This window comes from Typopeltis vanoorti, chromosome 4 (assembly GCF_054136105.1).
Source record: "Typopeltis vanoorti isolate ZY-2024b chromosome 4, IOZ_Tvanoo_1.0, whole genome shotgun sequence".
In the NCBI taxonomy this organism is placed as follows: Eukaryota; Metazoa; Arthropoda; class Arachnida; order Uropygi; family Thelyphonidae; genus Typopeltis; species Typopeltis vanoorti.
Genome location: NC_143552.1, coordinates 112,834,412 through 112,850,996, shown reverse-complemented (window position 1 = coordinate 112,850,996; position 16,585 = coordinate 112,834,412). Strand labels below are relative to the sequence as shown.

The 16,585-nt window shown below is 33.6% G+C and overlaps 1 protein-coding gene across 1 annotated transcript in view; it reads right to left on the bottom strand.

Moving 5' to 3' along the window:
* Positions 1-14,644, bottom strand: part of LOC150107614 (receptor expression-enhancing protein 5-like) — a 93,214-nt gene extending 78,570 nt beyond the window's left edge. Inside the window, exon 1 of the mRNA XM_090391421.1 lies at positions 14,355-14,644. Within this exon, the coding sequence (XP_090247547.1) occupies positions 14,355-14,484 (130 nt within the window). The 5' untranslated portion in view covers positions 14,485-14,644. The remainder of the gene's footprint in view (positions 1-14,354) is intronic.
* Positions 14,645-16,585: the final 1,941 nt, after the last annotated feature.

Genomic DNA, 16,585 nt, shown 5'->3' with positions numbered 1-16,585 from the left:
CGTTGATATTATCATACCATAATCTTTGGATATCTCGTTTAGATTTAAAATAGCTTTCTGTAAGTTATCTTCAGAATTTGTAATTATTATTTGGTCATCTGCAAAGAGGAGAGTGTTTAAGTTAACTGTAGGTGAAAGTTTAATTCCTTGATGTAAATTTTTACTCCATTTTATTATTATTTCATTTAAGTAGATATTAAAAAGAGTTGCTGAGAGGGGACATCCCTGTCAGATCCCTTGGTTTATCTCTCTTGTATATGATAGCTCATGATTTAATCTTATTTGTATTTGATTATTTTCATATATACTTGTGACAGCTTTTAGGATATTATTTGGTATTTGTCTTTCTTTTAATATGTTAAATAATATGTTTCTTTTAACTTTGTCAAATGCTTTTTCAAAGTCAATAAATGCAATATGTGTTTCTAAATTATATTCTCTTCTTTTCTCTATTATTAATTTTAGGCAGAAGGCTGGGTCTATACATGATCGTCCTTTTCTAAATCCATTTTGTACCTCTAGAATAAAGTTTTCGGAATATTTCATTAGTTTGTTATTTAAGATTCTGCTGTGTATTTTGTAACATGAATTTAGTATACTGATACCTCTATAGTTTTTAGGGTCATCTCTATTACCTTTCTTAAAGATAGGAATCACAATTGCTTTTTTCCATTCTATTGGGGGGGATACCAGTTGAGTAAATTTTATTTAAAAATAATAAGAGTCTTCCTTTGAATCTTGTTCCTGCGTATTTATATAGTTCTGAACCTAGCTTATCTTCTCCAGGTGATTTTCCGTTTCTTGTTTCTTTCAGGCTGATTTCTAATTCTTCTTCAGTTATTTCCTTTTCATTAATTGTTTGCCAGTTGTCTTTTTTAAAATATTTGTCTGTCCACAGTATTTCTATATATATGGGAAGTATTTCCTACTATGCTGTTTGTCTCAAACATGCAAGATTTTTCTTTGTCAGCAAAGAAAAATCTTGCACATTGGAGACTTAAACAGCATAGCAGGAAATACCTCCCTTATATATAGAAATTGTCTGAAATTTCCTCTTTCTTAGTGACACCATTAATAGAACCAAAGGAAAATAAGTCTTGCTGTTTCTCATTTTGAAATTGCACTATTTGAAACTCCTCAAGAAATTTATCTTCATGTTTAGTGTTGAATGCTATAGCTACTCTTTCACCTGGATCTCTAATGCATGAATAAATCATATTTAGGTATACATAGACAACCCTGCAGCAGTTCCAGGATATAAGAATTTGGAGAGAATGTATAGGAGAGATGTTGATACTGTAAGGAAGAAAGTCAATGGGTGTTTGACGGAAGCAGTATCAGACTACTTTCAGACCAGTATCAGCATACCCAAGCCAATACAAGGCACATACAAGAAGAAAGATAACCTGCATGGTAAGGAAGTTAAAAGCTGATTATGAAAGAAAGCTAGCTGATGAAGCCAAAAGAAATCTAGTTATTTTGCATGGCAAGTAAAAGGAAGAATGACCTTGAAGGGCGTTGATGGTAGGGAAGTAACAGAAGCAAATGAAATAGTTGAGATACTTGAGCAATCATTCTGCAAATGTATACCATCCAGGTGATGATAATGCAGTGCCAGATGTAACTGAACGATGGGAGAATACATGTTGATGAACTGTACGTGCTTAGGGTATTGCAGAACCCCTAATGCAAACAACACTACCATGGGATTAAATAGTATATATCAGGCCATGTGTTATGAGAATATGAATGGGAATTATAGCACTTCCACTGATCAAGTTGTTTAATTTAAACTTCAGTTCTGGAAAGATGCCAATAGAATGGAAGGGAGGAGGGGGATAGTTCCACTGTATAAAAAGGCTACAAGACAGAAACAGCATATTATAGAGAGCTAAGTATCTCAGGCATGGTAGTTAAGGTATTGAAGAAGTTGACAGAAACCTGAATTCAAGACTAGGCAGAGAGGAATTTGATACTTTATAGAGGACAATATGGTTTTGTGAAAGGTAGGTCTTGTCTTAGTAATCTGCTTTTTTTTTTTTTTTTTTTTTTTAATAATATTATAATAGTGACAACTGAGTTGGATATAGGTAATGGCTACTCGATGATACTGCTGGACTTTGCAAATGCATTTGACAGAACATAGTACTCTGTTGCACAATTTGGAGCAAATGGAGATGGAAATGAAGCCAGAAGAGGTCACAAGCAATGTACTATATGGATGAAATTGAGTTGCAGGAAATTGATGAGGCCAGGGATTTGGTGTTGTGATGGTGGACAAGGAGTTGAAATTTAGAGAGAATATTGCAAAGTAGCCAAAACACCTCATCAGATTACATGGTTGTTGAATATACTGACTAGTAGGGAATAGGAAAATTAAGTTATCCTTTATAAGGCTTTAGGCTACTGCACACAGATGTGGTCAATTAGATTCATATGAAGTGGTGGAAGGGATCTAGAAGTGAGTGACGAAGATTGTGACAAGTCTATGGAATGTTGCAGTTTAGTATCTCTATGAAAATAGATTGAAGACTCAAAAACTAGCTGACAAGCAAAAAAAAGGGAACATAATAAAAGCCTACAAGTTATTAAAGGGGTTTTATAGGATTGACACTGAAGGGGAAGGGAAAGAACAAGAAACCACTATTGGAAACTCATTGAAGAGTGTGGTTAGTAAGAGTTAGAACTAGGATTTCTTTGCTAAGAAGGTTGTGAATGGATGAAATGACTTGCCAGAGGAGGTTGTGAATGCTTTTTCAGGGACTGAATTCTAGGAGAGGTAATGTATGAATAATAGTTAATGTATGAATAATGGGTCTCCCATGATGAGTCTTCTGACACCATGGAGGCACCATATAACTATAACTTATTTATTGCATAACATCTGAATTTTTTTTTTCAGAATTTCAGAAAACTGAAATTCTGAAAAAAAGCTTCTAAAAATATAGAAAATGTCCCTATTGACCTCATTATATAACCCCTGAAATAATGAAATTATAGATCAAAAGACTATACCATACAAACATACAAAACTTTCATAGGTAATATTACTATACAGTAAAAATAGTTCATGATTAATATCAAGGATTTCAAAAAAGAATCACTGATTCAGACCATAAGCTAGTTTGAGAAAAATGAAAATATAACAGCCAGGCAAGGCAAGCATTGCATGATAGAGATGACAAGTAAAACAAAATCTGTTGGAAATCCACTAGAATGAAGCTTAATATAAGAACTAATATTAAAAGACGATTCATGTGAGGCTTTCACTGGAAAAATTCCTTTCTGTTATACATATCCTTTGTAATATGCACCACCTACCATCAATGTTAAGTTATTAGCTGATTGTTCTCAGTTCCTACATGTCTAAATTAATTATTTCACTGAAGTTGGAATGAGTTATCAATTTCCTGATATGTTCTCTCAAGGGGTGTAATGAGAGAACTACATGAATAAGTTTACATTCCTATTAATCCTTAATTTTCTTCCAAATTAGTTTATTACTTGTTAGAATTTCAACAATGATATCTAATATTTCAGTCTTCTAGGCCATTTCTGACTTAATCACCACCTAGATCTTGATCTTCCTCTGCATTTTTTCCCTGCCATCTTGTTAACCTTTCCCATTCTATTTACGTGACTGTACCACCTTAGATTAGCTCTGCTCAAACATTCTTCAATGCTAACAATGTCAAGTTCCTTCCTAATATCTTCATTTGTAATATGATTCTGCCATTGATACCATCTGTTTATTTCCCTAATTTTTCTCAGAGCTCTAATATCTGTGGTTTAGTCTTCACTTTGATCGAGCACTTTATTTCTACCCAACTTTCAGATTCAAACCTTAAAACTGGTTTGAACACCATTTTGTATACTGCTAGGTCAGTCTTTTGGCTCATTACATGCTTTCTCTTTTACCATATAAATTTATTCAACTGCTTCCCCACCACAGAGTTTTCTTATGCTCTTGTCTACTTCTATATTTAATTTACAATCTTCACTAAAAACTGTCTAAAAAGCTGAAATATTTTACTTGTCCTATAGGTTCTCCATTGAGAAACAGCTGAAATTTTCTATGCTCTTGCCTATTTCCATAGTTGTAAAGAAACTCATCTAATTCTACTATGCAGGTTTATTCTGTTCTTTACTGATGGAAATTATAAGGGCTCTACTCCAATTATCTGGAATTTGAACTTCTGACTAGGCCCTCTGAATTATGCAGTGCAGCCATAGTAAAGCTTTTATACCATCTTATCTGAGTATTTCTGGTCAAATATCACTGACTCTAGCAGCTTTTCCACATTTCAGGCTTTTGAGAGTTTACCACCTCAAGTATTGATATGTACTCTTGTTTGCATTCTTGTACATTTTCTACTACTTTCTAGCACTCCTTATGCTGTCACAATCTCCAAATTACTCCAAACATCTAGAATAACCTTATCTTCAGTTTTCATTTCACCTTTGATTCATTTTATGGTACTTTCTCCTTCCTTTTGCAATAGCTTCCAGTCATTTTGCCACCTTTCTGATACTTATACTAGTCTTCCCATGACTTGTTTAGGTACCACTATATATAGCTCATATTTCTCTACAGAGAAATATGAGCTTATTTGCTAGAAACTCTTTATTTTTTTTTTATTTGCTGTCAACTTATTTGCTAGAAACGTTTAGTACAGTTCCTTCTTTTCAAGGACTGCTTCTTTTCTTATCTCTACAGACAACTTCATTACATGCTTTCCTAGCTGAAGGAATGTTTTCTTAAGAGTTTGCCACTGAGATTCCAAGGTTTAGTTTTTTATTTGTTTCATTTTTTCCTGAATAATGTTTATATAGTTCAGTCTATAGTTTACCTGTAAAAGCTGCTCGACTCATTCTTTTTAAAACTTTCTAACATACTATTCTTTTCAATGTGATATTCATTATTACCTTACTAAAAACTAAATATGACTACTTCCAATTTAAATCCTGTGTATACTCTTGTATTCTGAACTGGCATGAAGTTATCACTATCAACATAGTCAACGATGCTTTCCTTATTTCTTGTGCCTTCTTTCCATGTGAACTCTGTGCTTGGAACAAGGTGTTAAAAGATTTCTGCTCAGGATATGAACATGTCATTACTAACAATGATATATCCATATCCTGAGCAGAAATACAGCAGGTACTTACCGTTACTGCTGTTTCCTTCAAATTTTTCAAAAAGTTTTATATATGCTTGGTGGGATTCATTTCCTACTATGCTGTTTATATCTCCAAGTTTCTATGTAGGGCCATAAGCACAAATAACACTTCTCCATTTTGAACTCTGCTCACATAATTGAAACTACCTTCTAATCAAGAAGTTCATATTTGGTGTTAATGAATGTTACTGCTACTCCTTTCTTTCCTTGATTGTTACTGCCTGAATACAACATCCCATACTTATTTAGTAAGAGCTCCCATTTTTGCCTCGTCTTTGTAATGCCAATTATCCAAGTAGTACTTTTCCAGTTATTCTGCAAGATTTCCTTTCCGTTATGTTGGCAGTTCTTTTGACATTGGGTTTGTTCTTCTAGATGTAGAGTTGGAGTTTGTTTCAGTAGCTGACTTTTCACTGTTTGCACTTGTTCTCTGAAAAAAACATTGAGGGGCTTGTTTAACAGAGCAATGTCCCAAACAGAATGAAATCTCTTGTACCATCATGTGTATTTGTGATTTAAGTCAACAGTGTACAATTTGTTCAGTTTAGTCTCCCATTACTTTTCCATTCATTCATTCAGTACCCAATGGATACCTCTACTAACTGGGCACATTACATAAAAGTGAGGATAGGCTCTCTTAGGTCAGAAGCCTCCAGTCAGTTCTCTGCATTCCTTGAAGGCAATTCTGGAGATATCCTAGTTATCTGGCTTTGACCCTTAAGCAAACCCAATAAAAATATCAAAACTATGAAAAGAGGCAGAAACATTGAAAACACAAACAGCATCTTAGATGGAGAACATGCAGAAAAAGAAACATTTCAGCTATTTAGGCACAATTTTTAACAAAAATAGCAAATTAAATATAAAAAGACAATGCTGGTGAGGAGTCGAATGAATAAGTTTATCAGAGATTTTTGTAAAATATATACAAGAATTATCTACAAGTTTCACCAGCTGTTCTGTCTGGCTTCTTCAGGACATGTATAACAGTACACGGAACTAATGTTTGCCAGTAATAAAAGAAGAATGGAGTAACACAGTCAAATAAATTAAACCGACGTGTTAACATCATCAGCATGGAACGTGGTGTATCAGTCATTGTTTATTGAGAGCGTTACATAGTTTTTAGCGAAATGAAATTCTGGTAAGCTGAGCGAACTTATTAGGCTTTTCCAGATGTCTTTCAGGATCATTCCTTGATTTCTGTTTAGATTCTCTCCAGAGCAGAGTACAACTGCAGCTTCTTTGAAATTTCTACATCGAAAATCCTCTTCTATATAGGACATGGAGCTTTTATCCCAATCGATGGTGTGGTTAGAGATCGAGAAGTGATGGGCTAATCCTGAAGTATCTATTCTGTTGTTGTTCATCCACTACATGTTCTTTTTTTTTCTTTCGTATTTACAGGTTTCTTGATGTTTGCCCTATGTAATTTAATCCACAGGAACATGGAATGTTGTATACACCGGCATATTTGAAGAAGGCATTAATGTCCTTTGGTGATCTTAAAATATCGCATATTGTCTCGACAGGTTTGAGAGCAAAAGAACATGTAGGAGACGTGAACAACAACAGAACAGATACTTCAGGATTAGCCCATCAATTCTCGATTTCTAACCACACCATCGATTGGGATAAAAGCTCCATGTCCTATATAGAAGAGGATTTTCGATGTAGAAATTTCAAAGAAGCCGCAGTTGTACTCCGCTCTGGAGAGAATCTAAACAGAAATCAAGGAATGATTCTGAAAGACATCTGGAAATGCCTAATAAGTTCGCTCAGCTTACCAGAATTTCATTTTGCTAAAAACTATATAACATGCTCAGTAACCAATGACTGATACACCATGTTCCATACTTATGTTACGCGTTGGTTTAATTTATTTGACCAACATGCAATAATTTATAATATAGTGGAATGTTACTCCATTCTTTTTTCCTAGCAAAAGTTAGTTCCTTGTACCATCACACGTCCTGAAGAAGCCAGACAGAACAGCTGGTGAAACTTGTAGACAATTCTTTTATATATTTTACAAAAATCTCTGGTCAACTAATAAAGCCAAAAAAAAATTCCAGTTTTAATGAATAAGTTTATATGTGAAGAAGAGAGAAATTAAAATTCAGCAGTATATAAAATAGTTCAATCCAGTTTTAATTTAGAAATTTAAGAGATTAGAAGTAAAACAGTATTGATTAACTGAAAATCATTTATATGAAAGTTCTGAGAAAAATTATAGGAGAGAACAGGTGGCTTCAGTGGTAGAACCACATTAAAAATGAAGTATTAGCAAGGATCTAGACATTAGCATTGAGAAATGTGAGTGGCCTAATCTATTATATGGTCGCTTAAAGAATGAGAAGGAAAGGTTACCAAAACAAGCAAAATTTTTGTCAGAACAGCAAGAAAAGACCCAGTGGAAGATCAAGATGTTAGTGGATTGATGCAATTTAAAAAGTGTCTTAGAAATCCAAATTACAAGAGATGACAATATTGGAGTCCTGAGAGATAACAATAATTGTGAAAATTTGTCAATAGGAAATTAATAATGTAAACTTTTCATATAATATCATAGAATTCTGTATATGACCCCCCCCCATGAGGGAACATGTCAGGAATTTCATGGTGATTTCCAACTTCATGTAATCTGCACCTCTGCATATAAGAATGATTGCATGGTTAGTTCTTCCTATCCAACTTAATTATTTCAAAACTACTTCCATCCCCCCCCCTTTCTGGTTTCCTGCCTGGCAAATTTTAACAACACACACACACTTGTAACTACACTATTTACACTGTAATGTTTCTAGTATAACTGGAAGGAATTCAGAATACTTTTGATTGATTTCTGAGCATCTTTGACAAAGCTACTGTTATTATGGATCAAATTGTATTAATCTGTTTAGTTCTGTACTGCAGCATTTTGCTTTATGCATTTATTTTAATGTTAATGACATCCTGAAAATTGGAAACCTATAGTATAATAGTATCATGGGTGAGATAACCTGGAAATTCAGGCAAATACATAAAGGGGATAGTGCCACAATGAGAAATGAATATCATGTACCACCAAGAGACTTATAAACATATCTCTCAGAAGGATTTCAACTCACAACTAAGCAAAGAATATTCCCTTTGACCATAAGGTTGATATTTTGTATTTCAGCAAAGTTATGTTTTATAATTAACCATGAACATATTCAAATGCTTGTGATATGACTGGGAACAACATGTTTCTGAAAGTTTTTCTATCATTTTAGCAAACAATCAGAATGAATGCTGTATAATGTAGTTCTATAAACTACACACTGAGGAAGAAGAATAAACCATCTAAAGTTTGCTGATATTATTTATTCATATGGAGTTTCCTCCCTTTTCTCTCCCGTCATTGATCTATTGGAAAGCAAATCAGACCTTCATGAAATCACCACAAAATTAGCTTATACTCTTAACCATAAATATTCAAAAACAATGACAAATATCTATGCTTCTGACCAAGAAAGAAGTGCTATAGCAGATGAAAAAAAAAATCTACTTGAGGATACACCCATAGAAGTTGATCAGTTTAAATACCTAGGCAATATCTTAAAAAACAAAGATGGCAGATCAAGACAGGATATTAGAAGAAAAATTGCAAAGCAATAACAGCACTCCAAAAACTAAAACCACTATGAACAGATAAGCTTACAATTACCAACAGGTTATGCTTTAGTGATGTACTAGTTAATTCAGTACTTCTATACAGAAGTGAAACTTGGACCTTCCTAAAAGAAGATGAAAAGAGGTTTTTGGCATTTGAAATGAGGTGCCATAGATGACTCCTAAAAAATACCATACATGGCTCACATCACAAATTTTGAAGTAAGACAGTCCAAGAGATAACATCATAACTAAAATTTGAAGGAAACAACTTATGTAGCTTGATCATATCAGCAGATGAAATGGTCTACCAATGCTAGTTCTTGAATTTATTCCAGGAACTTGAAAAAGAGATAGACCTAGAATAAATTGGATAGACAATATAAAAAGTTGGACCAGTACTTCACTTACAGAGCTTAAAGCAAAGTGTCAATCAAAGACTGAGTGGACGATTTCTGTAAGGAACATTTCCTAATATTCTACTCTATGGTCTTTTGTGGACAACAGGATGAAAAAAGAAGAAATGCATAATGTTTATGAAAAAAAATGAGGTCAAACTAAAATGTACTAGAATCACAGGATAATGCGACCAAGTGTACGGTGATGCATCTTGGGAAGAAGAGATCACATGATGTCTACTATATTGATGGAAATGAATTGCAAGATTTGATGAGGTCAGGGATTTGGGAGTGTTTGTTGACAGAGCGTTGAAGTTTAGAGAGCATATTGCAAAAGTAGCCAAAACAGCTCATTAAATTACATAATTGTTGAACACTAACAGGGATAAGGAGATTATTGTTTCCCTTTATAAAGGCATTAATAACATTGCATGCGGACTATTATGCACAGATCTGGTCATCTGCATTCATAGGTGATTAAGAAGATCCAGAAGCAAGTGACAAAGATTGTCAGGTCTATGGAATGCTCTCTATGAAAATGGATTGAAGGTCTGTGGGCTCCAAAAAAATTGCTAATAGATGTGAGAGAGAATATATGACAGAAGTCATATATTCTCTCTCTCTCATTATTAGATCTCTTATATTAGAGATTTAACAAAATAGACACTGATGACTTTTTTTTTCAGTATGTTGCAGGAGAGAAGAGAACAATGGTGAATTGGAAGAATGGGTTACCAAAAGGTGGTTGTGAGTGCTTTGTCAGTGAATGAATTTAAGGAGAGGTATGATAGGTATTGTATGAATAATGACTAGTGTGAATAAGGAGTCTCTGGCAATGAGTTTTCTACTCTGTGTAGATACCCATATTATAATAATTAGTTTGTGTAAATGGCTCTCATTCATAATTTATAAATGCTAAGTGGGTCTTGTAAATTAAATTCCTGTCTTTTTTTCTAAAATTTATTTTAATATAAATACAACTGACATTTCTTCAGTCCAACTATTCTTCTATTAACTCAACAATAACAGTAAGTTGTTTATTTAAAATCTTACAGCATGATTTATAAGCTGTATTTTAATAAGGTAATGCCCCCTGTAATTTTCACAAACTTCTATCTCCCTTCTTAAAAATTGATATTTTAAACTTTCACTTCATGTATCCAACACATTTACCAGTTACAGTAATCTTTCTTTAAGAGGAATAACACTATACAGCAATCCCTCGATTAATGCACCCCCCGATTAGTGCGTCATTTTTTTTTCTATACCCAAATTCAATTAATGCGCCTACATACATTTTAAAAATAAATGTTATAGATTTTAAAAATTTTCTATCTATAAATTTTTATGGCTAACTATTTTAATAAATCACTCACCAGGATGAAATAATTTAGTTACCGATTTAAAACATTTTACAAAGTTATTTTTTAATGGCATACAGTACTACACTATTTTCATGTACACTATGTTCCAAATTTACTGCCAAAATTTATGTCTTCTGCTAATTAAATAGCATTTTGTTGATCATATCTCGTGCTTCGTTTGCAATTGTTTTCCTTACTTTTTTTTATTTTGCAGTATTTTCCCAACCTTTCATCATGAGTAAAAGAATTAGTGAGCAAAAAAGTGGAAGTGTGAAAATGATTCGAAAAGTAATCTCATTGAAAGAAAAACAACTTGAAATAATAAAGAAAAATCAACAAGGCGAATCCAGAGCAAAGATAGAACAAAAACACAAAAATGGGTGAATCAACTATAACAGCAATTTTAAGCAAAGTTGCTGAATACAAAGGGAAAGGTAAGGATGCATTGAGTTCATCATGCATGCACTTGAAATCTAAGTATTATAATGCTTGAATTAGAGAGACTTCTTTCTACATAGATCGAAGATTGTAACCAAAAACGGATCCCGCTAAGCACTGACCTTGTTAAATGAAAAGCATTAAGTCTCTTTGCAACCTTCAAATAAAAGGGCTATCAATGATGGAAAACCAGAAGAATTCCATGCTAGTGCTGAGTGGTTTGAGCATTTCAAAAAGAGAAATAGCCTAAATAATGTTCTAACCACAGGCCAAGCTGCAAGTGCAGATAAGGAGGTGGCTGCAAATTATCCAGAGATTTTGAAGAGAATTGTGTAAGAAGGGGGGGGGGGCTATTTTAACCAACAAATATTTAATGTCAATGAAACCAGCTATTTTTAGGAAGCAAATGGCTTCCAAGACTTTTCTGGCCAAATCAAAGAAATCTCAGAGCCTGGTTATAAAGTCGCAGAGTCGAATTAAATTACTGCAAATGATTTTAGAGGCTTTTCAAATTAATCCAAGTTAATTAAATCTCATTCTGAGGAATTGGGTGATTCCGACCTGCTAAATTTAGATGCACAGCATGAAGATCCCGAAGAATATGAAGAAAATTTAATCACTGACAAGCCCAAAGAGATTTCACAGAAACAATTTGAAAATATTTTTCGTGCAATCGAAGTTTTTAAGCAGCAATGCTTAGAGGCTGACCTTGATGAAGAGAAAAAGCAGTAAAACTGCATTAGTAGAAGAGGCATAGGGCCATACCGTCAGTTGTATGAAAAAAAAAGAAGAAAAAAAAGAAACAGAATGACCGCCAATCTACGTTAGCTCAATTCTTTGTTAAGAAGTAGAATAATAAATTTATATTCTGAATGTTTTATTGTCTTTCAGCTTTATAGTTTTCCTTTAACTAGGCCCTGAGACATACTCTAATTCTTGTATAAAAAAATAGGGTCAAAAAAGAAATTTGAGGAACGAATTATATTTTCCTTTAATAAATTTAGTTTAATCCTTTATCCAAGTGTAAGCAAACAAAGTTTGCACCTGAAAATATCTTTAGGACTGAGGTAAGATAGTGCAACACCAGGCAACTCCAAGCAAAGGTGGACCAAGCTCTCATCACTTCTTGTCTCAGTATCTCCCATAATACAAAGCACATTTCCTTGCAGACATGCATACTGCTTTGCATTAAGGGAAGGGCCAATACCCACACTGGTTTCAACCTTTATTGAGGTCTCGTCAAGTTTATTCAGAATACTCTGAAGAGCAAAACAGGACTCTTACAACTATTAGGCTTAAGAAAATGACAATGAACAATCTTTGCATAATTTCATCTGATCTTATGGCTGGTACTAATATCATGGTTGACATGACCTAACATGTCTACTTTGAGAATTTCCTGACTCAAGTAATGTAATGCAACTTCTCGTGATTTATATGATTAATGGTCAACTAGAGCAGTGTTCCTCAAAGTGTGGTATGCAGCCTACTAGTAGGCCACGTGATTTTCCTGGCAAGCATGAAAATTTTATTAGAAAATTTTTTTCAGATAGTTTAGAACACAATATTAAAAATCCTATTAATTAACATTTTTACATAATTTGCCAACTTCAGTATACTGCTATATATCATTATTAAAACACTTAAGGAATAGAACAACGTAGTTAAGGATAGAAGATGGCAATGTGACATTGCCGAAATATCGGAAAATATTTATTAAAGTTTAATTTAATTTATATCCTTAACTACGTTGTTCTATTCCTTAAGTGTTTTAATAATGCATAACCAACGTATAAGCCTGTCTACGAGAACTGCTATATATCAACATGCAAGTGTATGGTGGTGTGCCTAAAAAAGCACCACAGCACGCTAAGAATTGCTTCAAGAAAACAAATCCAATCCTAGTTTTCCAACTTAATTTTCTACTGAAAAATATGAAAGTTATTATGCCAACTACTCCACAATGACTTATTGATAAAAGGTAAGGCAAGAAGACTAATGGACCTAAATAATATGCATTGTCCAAGTGGGCTACAGCCAGAAAACTTGAGAAACATTGAACTAGAGTACAAAAGGCCTCAAAGACAAAAATTTTAAATAATGTGAATGAATAGGTAGAAATTCAGTTTTCATTCATTGGCATGGCCATCGCTTTTGCTCTCCCTCTTGCAACAAGCTTCAGTAGGCTGTTATTTTTTTATTTTTTACAGGGGGGGGGGTTTCCCCACTGCACATTCATTGCATCAGGTAAGCATTTGTGCGATCCAGCAGCGTAGGCCTTCATGGCATGGTAGTTATGTTGCTCATTTAATGACTTAAATTTACAACATTGTGGGTAAACCACAAACTGTAATTAATGATATACGAAAACTTAGGTCTTCAGCCATATAAAATCTAGTCAAAGACTAGATATCATGAGGCATACATTGCCTATCCCTACTCTCACTACCAAACAATAACACAAAATTTGAAAATATGAGTCAGCACTTTAACAAAAAACCATGTTAACTTAGTTTTTTGTTACATAGTTTTCCATGTTGGAAAACTATGTAACAAGGCATACAGAGAAATAACTGATCAACATAATATAAATTGCTCATTTTTCTACCTTAAGCATATATATTTAAGATTAATGTATTATTGATGCCTTTTAATTTGACCAGTCTTCATGCTTAACCTTGGGTGTGTGTGTGGGGGGGGGGGGGTTTGCTGTATCTATATCAAGAACATACCAAATACCTCATCTACAATTTGTTGGGCAGCTTAATGTTGCCACTATATAATTTCATATTCTGCATGTGTTTCTTATATAAGTATTCTGCTTGGTTTTTATATGTATATTTAACAAATTAACAATAACAAAGACATTCAATTTTTAATAGAGCAGTATCTAAATTTGATGTTCGAATAAACAAATCTTATGAGAATTTTATAAAATTGCAGACATGTTCAGGGTAAGTAGGGAATACAGCTCTGATTAGTTTGATACCACAAAAAACTTTATGTGCAATACCGCTCTGCGAATTTGTAGCAATACCTAATATATCACTAGACGTTTTGCGCCAAGATATATCATCAAATATTTTAAATTGAATGAGCATAAAAAATTATGCGTGGTGTTAAAAAAAGTACCGCTAATAAAAAAAAAGTTGATTATATATCAACATTTTATTACAAAATTACCGTCGCTGTAAAAATGTTTATTTTTTTTTTAAAGCGACAAGTCGTTTTGAAAATGAATTACTTTCCTAGACAAGCATAACAAGTTCAAGATAAAGTGCATTTTTAAGTGAATAATTCACATATACAATTTTAATATAACTTATTAATCGCCTTACCAGATACTAGATATATCCTCTTAATACCGGTCGTTTTTTCTGCCTTTTCAAGCAGATCTGTGTATTTATTCTTTTCATGCAACATTTTGTCTACTTTCTGCACCAAGCTATAGTTTTCTAATGAAGGCATCTTGTGTAGTAGATCTTTTCTAGGCTTGATACTAAGTTTAGAGATTTAATTATTTCTACCGTGACTCTAAAAAAAAGTCAGCCCTCCAGATCCTCTATTGCTAACCTCAAGACAGGAAAGAGTACAACACCTCAATTCTTGGATAGCCACAATACGTCACTACCCAGGCGGCTAATAAGAGTCACGAGCTTAATTGTGCTACCGATTCCAGAGAACATGATATAATCAAGAACTATTTCACAAGAGGTCGCTTGCAAGCATGTTCTACTACACGTACAGATACCCTGAACGCTGAATGCTATTGTACAGCAATTAAAAATAAAGTAAACTGAAACTGAAAAGTAAAGAAAATTATTGTTTAACTTTCATTACTAGCCATTGAAATTGCTCGAATAAAACATGATGAAACATGAAAATAATGGAAATCCTCATTCTACTATTTGACAAATGAAGTAATTTTAAGTACTACTGTAAACAAGAAACATAATCTTGTTATGGTTACATAAGAGTAAACATAAATGAAAATAATTCAAGCTGCTTGAAAAGTAGAATAGAATCAAGAATGAATAAACATTTCAAGCATAACTGAGCAAAATGTTCTGCAGCAAAATCTTATCTTATAACAAGAAAACTTTCAAGGTTGTATTGTTTAACAACACGGTACTTAATGTTTATTATTATTATTATCATAAAATTGAAAATTAGCCAGCTAATGCCTTTTATTCCTCGTTTTATCCCTATCCAACTATTGGAGACTGAGGGGGGGGTAGTCAATCTCCAACTTTAACCAATCTGAGATAGCTGGCCCAAGATTATTAATGACTTAAATGGCATCCAGGGAAGGGAGTAAGTCAGACAACTGCCGCCATCTCGTAGTCCATAACCATAACGCAATATTTTATTGTCTGAAATAGTGTGAGTTCTACAGTCAATGCTCTTGGTTAAATACCTCAGTTTCCAGGTGAAGAGATCCTACCTTGCCAGAGATCGACTAAGTTTGGAAGAGGTTGGAGAAATGTTTAGAAAAATTTCCTCTAGTCGGCGACTAGAATCGAACTTTGAGCACATTTCAAAATTCTATTCTAAAAGTCAGTGTAGCCCTGTGGAAATGGCGTTTACAAGCACATTTCCACATGGATACACAAGCCTTTATTATTATTTATTCATTTCAGATATTAACACTGCACTCAAAGCACAACATGGCCTAAACAAAATAACCGCCTTCTACCACAATTCAATTATAGTAAACAACACTAAAATGCAAATGCTAATCATAAAGAACCCAAGAATCATGCACCCTGCACCAATAACAATATATAATCACAAATACCATTGCATTAACCTTGGAAGCTGCCATTATTCCGAAATCACATTCGTAACACACGATAGATACCTCGGTTTATACTATATGTTCGTTCCATTTAAGGTGGAACGAATATATAGAATACCTTCATGACAAACTTCGCACTATTGCTGCAAAACTCTTTCAAGAAAAAGATATATGCCAAGCAACATAAAAAAACGCATATATCACGGAATTTTTGAAATAATACTAAAGTATGGTATAACTGTCTACGCAAACACAGCAGCACTCATCAAATTCAGAAAAAACTTCGCCCAGAATCGTTTCAACGTAACTTTGGAGACAAAATGCACACCAGTAAATAACAGAACCTTTAGCGGCAAAACACAAAAGCCTGAGTATAAAGAATCTAAGATACTATTTCAACAAAGCTTATCTTAATAACAGAGAAACGTATCGCATAACAAGACCAAACACAACCTTCTACACATCTAGACTAACAATTTGTATGGAGCCGCTGTGAGGGAGAATCTTATACCCACATTACTAAAGAACTTACTATACAATATAAAACATCTGATCAGTTACAGAACATTAAAAGCCGAATTATGGAAATTGTATCGGCACACTTAGAACTGCAACAGTTGCCATACGTTTCAGCTAAAAAATAGTAACCAGTGCAATAAACGCTTAAAAAAAAAAAGCTTTAGTTAACCGTTAATTCCACTGGCTTCAAAAAAGCTAATACGAGCTTCTTCGAAATTAGTGGATTACTCCGCCTCATCATCCTTTTACTGC